Raw genomic sequence first — 10,221 nt, forward strand, 5'->3', positions numbered from 1 at the left:
CTCATCTTATGGCACTTGCTTTTTTTCTATGTTTCTTTTGTCTGTTCTTCTTCCTCCTTTTTACCTCTCTCTCCTCCCTCCTCATTTTGGTCAATTAGAGATAAGAGTCTCAATGAAAGTTCTTTCCAGGGCAGGCTTCCAACCGCCATCCTCAGATCTTGAGTCCTCCTGAATAACTAGGATTACAGATATGAGGCACCAGCTCCCAGCCTGTTTTGATGCAAACAGTGCTGTTCCTATTACAGTTTTGGGTATAGTATATCCAAACAAAGTAAACCTGGGTGCTGGAGGCTCACACATGGAATTCCAGCTACTCAGGAGATTGAGATCAGAAGATTAAGTATCAAAGCAGGGAGGGGTTAGGGGCGCACAGGAAAGTCTGTGAGTCATCATCATTTAATCAGTAAAAAAGCCAGAACTGGAGATGTGGCTCAAGTGGTAGAGCTATAGTCTTGAGTTCAAAAGCTAAGGGACAATGTCCAGTCCTGAGTTCAATCCTCAGTACTACTGGTGCCACACATATCTGTGTGTGTGTGTGTGTGTGTGTGTGTGTGTGTGTGTGTGCACAGAAAAGTTACATGTTCAGTATTACAAAATGCATGCAATATTTTTATGCTGTTGTTTCATATCAGCCCGGGACAGTGAGATCTACAGTGAGTGAAAAGATTGAGGCATGCCTCCTCACCCACCCATCCTTCACTCAGCTACTGCTATCTTCCAGGCAGGCTGCTGGTATCTGCCCACTTCCTTCTGGAAATCTCAGGGATCCCATCCCCAGCTGGGGACCTTGGGAGATGCCTGTATCTAAATAAACAGCTACTTACACTCTCCCAAAGCTCAGGGTACAGAGGATCACGGGGCTCTGTTCCTAGATTGGTTTATTATTGCAGAAAAAGAGCAGTCTATGCCAAGAACTCTCTTCATCCCAGGATACCAAATAGCAATGATAACTGTAAGGATACAGAGGAAACAGCTTCTCCTCTTGAAGGAAAATCACTAGCCCTAAGCTAGCCAGGGTTACACTCAGAGTGAGATCCTGTTTCAAAAGAGCAAAAACAGCCAGGAGCCAGGGCTCATCCTATAACTCTAGGTAATCAGAGTTATAATAAGAACAAATATTTTCCCATACTGCTTAAATCTGTACGGTTTCTCTTTAGTGTATTCTTTCATGTCTGTGAAGATGGTAGGGAAGAACAAATGCTTTCCCACATTGCTTACATTTATAGGGTTTCTCTCCAGTGTGAATTCTTTCATGTCTTCGAAGGGAACAGGGAAACACAAATGTTTTCCCACACTGCTTACATCCATAGGGTTTCTCTCCAGTGTGAATTCTTTCATGTCTTTGAAGGAAATGGAGAAGAATGAATGTTTTCCCACATTGCTTACATGTGTAGGGTTTGTGGCCAGTGTGACTTCTTTCATGTCTGCCAAGGGAACTGCGAAAAACGTATGTTTTCCCACATTGCTTACACCCATAGGGTTTCTCTCCAGTGTGAATCCTTTCATGTTCTTTAAGGTAACTAGAGAAAGGGAAGGTTTTCCCACATTGCATACATTCATAGGGGTTTTCTCCAGTGTGACTTTTTCATGTCTTCGAAGGGCACCAGAAAAAGCGAATGTTTTTCCACATTGCTTACATCTATAGGGTTTCTTGACAGTGTCAATTCTTTCATGTGCTTTAAGAGAACTAGAAAAAGAGGATTTCCCACATTGCTCATATGCCAAGGGTTTCTCACCAGGGTGGATTCTTTCATGCCCTTGAAGAATACCAGAATGAGGGCAAGATCTTCTACAATGCATACTTTCACAGCAGTGTTTAACTTCAGTGTCAATTTTTTCTTGTCTGTGAAAAAAACTGCTAAAGGACTTTTCACATTGTTTAGCTGCAAATGGATTTTCCTCATTGTGCATTCCACAGCTGATTTTCCCCTGATGGAATTTCCTGTAAGCTCTCCCATATGCTTTATGAGTGTTGTGGCTGTCCACATATACTGATATGTCCTGATACTGAAAAGATATTTGTCCTGTGTGAGCTCTGAAAGGCATACCCATGGGTGAAGGAGCAAGGATGGTTTCTCCAAACATATAGTTTTTGAAAGATGCAAGTCTGGGTAGAGTTTTCTTATTCATGGTATGTTCTACATTCTGTTGGAAGGCTTCATTAAACTGACTCTCTTCTTCAGATCCATAGAGCCTCTCTAAAAATATAGTTCTGAAAAACAAAAGGCAGACAAACTAAGAACTTTTTTTAAAGCACTAAACCATTAAAAAGTATCTCCTGTGCCTGCATGGTCTTCTCCAAATGGTCTCCACAGTGTCATATTTTAGACTTCTGAATTTACAAATTTTGGAACTCCACTTGTATACATGTTAAAAGAAAAATGTCCTAAGATTAAGTCAATTTCTATCCTTATGTATTTGCATTATCTGTTTAGTTTAAAAATTTCCTGCCACCCTACAATATTTGAAAGAACAGTAGTGTTTCTGCTTAGTGCAATTACCTTTTTTCTTCCCTGGAGTTTTGGTTCACTTCACTATTTTCTTGTCCCTGCTTCTTTTCTAAAATACAAACACAGAAACCATTGATTCCTTCAACATTACAGAAACAATATTAAGACTACATCACTTTTCATGGCATAATGAGATCATGGTATATTTACAGTCATATATTCATCTACATGTTCCATTTTTCATTCTAAATCATGCAGCATTACCAAGGGCAGGAACAGCTCACAGTTAAGTAAGGGAATATTTACCTATGGAGGCCAGGTTCTTAAATGTTTCCCCCATCACATCTTGGTAGAGCTTCCTTTGAGAAAGACTTAGTAAAGCCCATTCTTCCAAGGTAAAATTGATGGCCACATCCTCAAAGTTCACAGTCTCCTAAAATATTCCACAAATAATTCCAAAAGCAAGAGTTAAAAGCCACAGAACTGGAAATGAGATTCAACTTATTAACAACAACAACAAAAGAAACACATATATTGTGTTGCCTAGTCAACAATTTAACATTCACCAGCCATCTTTTTTTTTTGGCCAGTTCTGGCTGGAAATGAGCATTTCCCATCTCCTGGGGCCAGTAACTCATGCCTATAATCCTAGCTTCCCCTCTGTATGGGTGAGATCTGAAAGAAGTGAAACCTGCAGGGAAAGCACCTGAGCCCCTTAGTGCTGGTCATAATAGTTCCAACAGTAATAGTCTCACTGTAATGAAAAGCCCAAGAATAAATGTGCTCACTACTGAATTCTCCCAGTCCTTTAAAGAAGAATCAAGAATGTTCCATAAAATGGAAAAGGAAAGAACTTTGCCACACATTCTGTGAAGCCAGTATTAGTCTGATAGCCAAACTGAACAAAGATACCACAAAAACAGAACAGAACTATTTATATATATAAAGAATGTCTACGTAATTCATCTTTTGGCAAGTGTGGATACAGAAAAAGATTAGAAAGACACACCAGAGTGAGCATGGACTAGTATTCACCTACACAGTAAATCCACACTTGTTTCTATTATGTAAATTTAGCCTGAAATAAACAACTAATTTATTTGAAGAAATCTATTTCATCCTATACTCTCAAGTCCTGAATAAGAAATTTTCCATCTTCCACTCACATCATAATAGAACCTACTGAAATGGAGATGCAAAAGAGCATTTCAGTTGAGTTCCAGTGGCTCATGCCTATAATCCTACCTGGTCAAGAGGCTGAGGTGTGAGATCTGAAACCAGTCTAGACAAGATACAAAAGTCCATTAAGGCTTATATCTCAATCATCAAAAAAAAGTTGAAGCTATGGCTGAGTGGTAGAACACTAGTCTAGAGCAAAAATGGTAAGAGACAGTGCCCAGGTCTTGAGTTTAAGCCTCGGGACTAGTATACACACATATACACTGACAAAAACAAAATACTAAAAAGACAAAGAAAAGGGGCTGGGAGAAGCTGCCTCAGTGGCTCATGGTTTGATGGAAACCAACACGGCAATGCTTCAAGGCCTTAGAGACCACTAGCACTGGGCTGGTACAACACAGCACAGGTCATTCTATGGGACACTGAGGAAAACTTTAGCAGCCAGGATATGGAACTCTGGTTCCTCTACACCGCCTTCTATTCCACTCTTACCACCATGAAAGATTTTTCCAGAGGCCTAAAATCAACCAGTCATGAAACACTCCCTACAACCTGGGAAGGCTGTGACTTGTGTTCTACTTATCTGTTATCACTTGTGACAACTAATGTGTTGTGGTTTGGGAACATTATTTAATTATCCAGCAGCTGACAATTCAGTTGTAACAGCATTCAGGCTTATCCCAATCCATCTCACTATATAGTCACTATCCACTAAAGGGGCCAATCTATAACATGTTTTCCCTACCAGATAGCCAGTTCTGTGGGTCTTGAACTCAGCCTAGTGTTATCCCTTTTAAGCTGTTTTTGTTTTTGTTTTGTCATTGTAGGGCTTGGACTCTGGGCCTGAGCCCTGTTCCTGAGCTCTTCAGCTCAAGGCTACCACCCTACCCCTTGAGCCATAGCACCACTTCCACTTTTCTAGTGGTTAATTGGCGATAAGAGTCTCATGGTCTTTAGTGCCAGGGCTGGCTTTCAACTGTGATCTTCAGATCTCAGCCTCCTGAGTAGCTAGGATTACAGGTGTGAGCCACCTCGGCCGGCTCCTTAAGTTGTTTTGTGCAGGCCTGGCATTCTACTACTTGAGTCATGACTCCACTTCTGCCTTTTTGGTGATTAATTGGAGATATGGACTTTCATGCCAAAGAGAGCTTCAAACTGAGCTTCCTGAGTATTGACAGTTTAAGAGGGGTGAGTCAGGGGTGCCAGGCTGCCAGTCCCCAGCCTGCCAATGCTACAGAGAGGCAGCACTCTGGCAGAGTTCATGTTCCCATGCATTCAGACAATATTTGAAAACAGCTTATGAAAAGAATCAAAGACACTCCAATTGGTTATCAGATTTCAAGATATTTTAGGATCTCTGTACCAGGAATAACTTTGTATATTCTCAACTTCTTTGGGGGCTTTGAACTCAGGGCCTAGATGCTGTCCTTTAGGTTTTTTATGGCTTTTGTTACACCACTTGTGTTTGTTCTTTGAAGGCAATAACCTGTACTATAGGAGTTTGTCATGACTTTTGATAACTATTATCTGTTGTTTACAACACCAATGAGTTGGTTATCCAACCCCAACTAGATGTCCAGTTCACTTTTCATACCGCTCAGGCTTTGCACAATCTAAAAAAATTTGGAATCAGTCCAAATCTCAAGATCAAGTTTCAAAGCCAGTGTGGGCCACTGTTACATTTTTTTTTCTTTTCTTTTTTTTTTGGCCAGTTCTGGGGCTTGAATTCAGGGCCTGAACACTATCATTGGGCTTTCTCAAGGCTAGAGCTCTACCACTTGAGCCACAGCACCACTTCCAGCTTTTTCTATGTATGTGGTACCAAGGGATTGAATCCAGGTCTTCATGCATGCTAAGCAAACACTCTACCACTAGGCCAAACTACCATCCCCAACTGTAAGACTCTTATTTCCCAATAAAGTAGTAAAAAATAGTTGGATATACAGGTGTAGCTCAAGTGGTACAGTGCTGACCTTTAATGAAAAACTAAGAGACAATGCCTAAATCCAAGTCCTGGCCTCGGTATCCAAAATACACAAAGGATTTCTAGAGTAAGAACCAATTTTGCTGTCTTTTCTCATTCCTTCTCTACAATTCTATTCTATTTTTGCCTTCTTTAGAAAGCAAAGCTCTTTTCTCCCTATCCATGTAAATGTTATGTTTCTGGGTTTCCTTCTATCAATAAACCCAGAAACCGGAAAACATCTGACCCATCATGGTCAGATGTTAATCAGCCTTTCACTTAAGAATCAACATCTGGCCAGGCCCTGGAAGCTCACACTTGTAATCATAGCTACTCACAAGGCTGACATATGAGAATCACGGTTCAAAGCCAGCCCAGGCACTAAAGTCTGTAAAACTCTTATCTCCAGTTAACCACTAGCTGTGGCTCAAGAGGTAGGGTGGTAGCCTTGAGCTGAAGAGCTCAGGGACAATGTCCAGGCCCATAGTCCAAGCCCCATGGCTGACAAAAGAAGAAGGAGGAGGAGGAAGCGAGGGAGGAGGAAGAGGAGGGAGATAGGGAGGGACAGGGAGAGGGCAAGGGGAGGAGGAAGAATAATTAACATCTGGTCACTGCTCTCACAGTTGTGACCACTTGCAGTAGTGGCTGTCTTACTTCCACTCTGGCCCAGACCTGTCCTATCTGGTCCTTGGGGTATAGCTGCTGTCCCAGCCGTGCTCCAATGCTGTTCCTCTTCTGGCAGCTTCCCAGGCCCTCTGGAGCTCTTCAACAGGGCTGGAACTAGAGATATTTCCTCCTCTGCCACCTGCTTGTCCTAATAATGCCCAAAATGGCATCAAAGTCCTAGGCACAAGAGATTCTTCCACATCGGAGTCCCAAGTGGCTGGGATGACAGACTCTTGTAAACAATTTTATATGCAGTGTCTTCAGCCTATTTAAATAAATATCAAGCAGTATGATAGCTGGCTTTTATGATCTTTTCAAAATTCTGAATCATGTCTGATAATAGAAAATTGGGAGACCAGCCTCCAGCACCACCACACCACCTGAGGAGCAGTTATATTTGGCACTAGAGGCAAAAATCCTTCATCAGTGAATCCAAAATCCTTTATCAGTGAATCAATTTGAAACATCTGCCCCACCTCCCATTCTTTGTAAAAACCAGGAATAACTATGTTCACATTTCTCCAGCACTGAAAAAGAAAGTAAAAACCTGGGCTCGATGGCTCACACTTGAAATTCTAGCTACTCAGGAAGCTGAGATTTGAGGATCTTGGTTCAAAGCCAGCCTGGGCACTAAAGTCCATGAGACTCTTATCTCCACTTAACCACCAAAAACCCAGAAATGGTGCTGTAACTAAATGGGTAGGGGGGTAGCCTTGAGCTGAAGAGCTAAGGGGCAGCAGTCATGCCCAGAGTTCAAGTCCCATGACCAAAACAAACAAAAAAAGGTAAAAAGATTTCTCCTTCATCTGATTTTGAGCACAACATTCATGTTGGCTTTGATGATGGTAATGAAGAATTTACTGGCAGGCCACAACAACAGTGGGCTTGGCCAATTCAGACCTCAAAATATCACAAAACTAGAGTAGTAGAAGAATCTGTAGGTTGTGCTGAATGTCTTCTAGTTCTAAAACTCTTAACACTGTGAAGCAGAAACATATATGTTTGATTCCTCCTGAGAAAAATGACTTCCTTTCCAGTACACTAAGCACTGAATTCCAAAGGATCAGAAACATCAGCAACAACAGAGAAGATGGGGATGAAGAAGCTATACCTCCTGTCATTGCCCTGTGAACAGATCGTGCAACATTAACTTACACGCAGTCAGTATTTGACCCTATTCCTGCACTAGGTGGTGACGTTAATGCTGACAGTAGTGTCAAGTTTTCAGACAAAAATAGACCAGGCTAGGAACCTGGCTGTAGTGAGTGCTTGCCTAGCATGCACAAAGACCCGAGTTCAATTCCTCAGTACCACATACATAGAAAAAGCCAGAAATGGTACCATGGCTCAAGTGGCAGAGTGCTAGCCCTTGCGGAAAAAACCCAAGGACAGTGCTCAGGCCCTGAGGGCAAGCCCCAGGACTGGCAAAAAAGGAAAAAAAAGTCCATTGTTTTTATATCTTGGAGTTAATTTCAGTACATATATTATTTTATATAAATATGAAAAGGTATTCAGGTATTGCACCTTTGTGATTCTTTCAAGAGAATTCTCTTCTGGTCTCCCTGTATGTGAGTAGCTAGAATTCCTTTATCATTTGTCATATCCCACTGCATTTTAGATCTAACTTCAGCATAGTAAAGAGAATATGAGCCCTCTGAGTTGTTTTCATTTTTTATACCTATTCACAACTCAATCAACTTTTAGGACCAATGTGTGAGCCAGCAATTTGAAATCCTCAAGGATTTTTTTTTAAGAGAATACCTCCATTAGCCACAAGCAAACGTACTGCAGAAGAAGCCAGGTTGACAGGCAATTCTTGGCTCATCTCTCTGATCCTCCATGGTGAGAGATACTCGGTCACCACAAAGTCAGCCAGGCTGTCCTATCACAAACAAGATCCCTGTGATTTCAAGATCAAAGTAATATGAGTTATTGAGGGCTTTCTATCTGCCAGGCATTGTTCTAAGCACTTTTTATACTAATTAACACATTCAGGCCTCATAGCACCACGGGGTTATCCAGGGGTATTATTAATCCCTGATGTACAGTTTGGGAGCCTATCTTCCAGAAAGAAGCTATTAAGTTTGAAGAGTCTGAGACTCTTATCTCCAATTAATCTCTAGAAAACTGGAAGTGGGGCTGTGGCTCAAGGGGCAAGGCAATAGACTTGAGCTGAAGAGCTCAGGGACAGGCCTGGAGTTCAAGCCCCATGACCTACAAAAAAAGAAAAGGAAAAAAGAAGCTCTTCAAGCTGGGCACAAAACCTCGGCTACGATTATCCTAGCTATTAGGCATAAACACTCACGAATGCAGGAACCCAAGCGCGTGTGTGCCTGAGAATGCATCCATGTGCATGTGCATGCATATGCTCGCGTGCATGCATGCACACGCACACACACACACACACACATTTTTAATTTAAAGAGTGAGTTTTCAACTCAACACATCAACTCAGCATGTTATTTTGAAAGTATTTTGCCCGCTCCCCCCACCTTTTTTGTTTTTTTGTTTTTTGGTGCAGGTCCTGGGATTTGAACTCAGTCCTGAACAACATCCCTGGGTTTATCTGCTCAGGTCTGGCATTCTACCACTTAAGCCAAGACTCTAGTTCTTACTTTTCAGTAGTTAATTGGAAATAAGAATCTCATGGACTTTTCTTCCAAACAGGCTTGGAATTGTGATCCTTAAATCTCACACTCCAGTAGCATGGATTACAGATGTGAGCCACCAGTGTTGGAATAGTACTGAAAATTTTAATACTTTGACTTTGTCAACTCCATCTCTTCTACTCTAAAATTCATTATATTTACAATAGTTAAAGAGTTTTCCTGTAGACACACACTTTGATATTGGTTTTAATGCATTGTATCTCTTAATTGAAATATTTAAATAGTGTTAAAAGTAACACAGAACTGTGATTTTTTAATTTTAAACAGTTCACCTCTTGTTGAAAGAACAATTAATTATGACTCAAGGTTCAAAGAAGGAAAATCAACATCTACTCTGATCCTATATTATATTTATCTAAATGAATTCCAGGGGCTAATGGGAAGACACAGAAATGGAGGCACAAAGCCTGGCACAGAAGCTCATGTCTGTAATCCTAGCTACTCAGGAGGCTGAGATCTGAGGAACAGGGTTCAAAGCCAGCTTGGGCAGTAAAAAGCTGTGAGGCTCTTATCTCCAATTAATCACTAAAAAATGAGAAGTGAGGTTGTGGCTCGGGGGTAGGGCAGTCACCTTGAGCTGAAGAGCTCAGGGACAGGACCCAGGCCGAGTTCAAGACCCATGACCCCCCTTCCCCCAAAAAAGTAACCATTAAAAGTCAACATTCATCCTGTTGCCAGGGGCAGAAGTACCCTGTATAATCCTGGCTACTCAGGAGGATGAGATTTGAAAGCTACACTGGGCAGGAACATCTGTGAGACTCTTATCTCCAATTATCCACCAGAAAGCAGGAAGGGCAGCTGTGGCACAAAGTGGTAGAGCACCAGCCTGAGTGAAAAAGCTCAGGCCCTGAATTTAGCGCCCAGACTCATACATGAACACAAACACATCGACATCATAAAACAAACCTGAAATCAGTCACATGTCAGAGAGGAAAACAGATCTCTCCAACATCCACGACCACCAGATGTGCATATGGATCTCCATCTCCAATGTGTTTTGTAATTTAGGAGACAGGTGAAAATTCACATTATTTATCTTGGGAGCACTCAGAATGGTCCGGGGATTTAAACCCTGCTTCCCTTGGCCCTGAAAAGTCTCTTAGGAAAACCAGGAGAAAGGACAGATGACTGGGGACACCACATTCCCCCTGCTCCTTCTTACAAATAATAAATTCCTCCACCCCACACAGCCTGTGGTGACTTCACCTCCTCTGGAGCAGACAGGATGGCCAGGACCTGGTGGCAGGACTCCTAGGACTCAGGTGCCCGCTGCCAGCTCTGCCCCGCCCCAGCC

At 42.0% G+C, this 10,221-nt stretch overlaps 1 protein-coding gene across 1 annotated transcript; it reads right to left on the reverse strand.

The window, feature by feature from the left end:
* Positions 1-1,150: 1,150 nt before the first annotated feature.
* On the reverse strand, positions 1,151-4,031 carry LOC150039318 (uncharacterized). Its single transcript, XM_090327861.1, is given in 5 exon segments — positions 1,151-1,581; positions 1,584-2,212; positions 2,502-2,559; positions 2,757-2,883; positions 3,696-4,031. Coding segments are annotated over 5 exon segments (1,302 nt in total). The 5' UTR covers positions 3,756-4,031; the 3' UTR covers positions 1,151-1,153.
* Positions 4,032-10,221: the final 6,190 nt, after the last annotated feature.

Source organism: Megascapheus bottae, unplaced genomic scaffold, assembly GCF_031878675.1.
Source record: "Megascapheus bottae isolate mThoBot1 unplaced genomic scaffold, mThoBot2.hap1 HAP1_SCAFFOLD_40, whole genome shotgun sequence".
NCBI classification, from domain to species: Eukaryota; Metazoa; Chordata; class Mammalia; order Rodentia; family Geomyidae; genus Megascapheus; species Megascapheus bottae.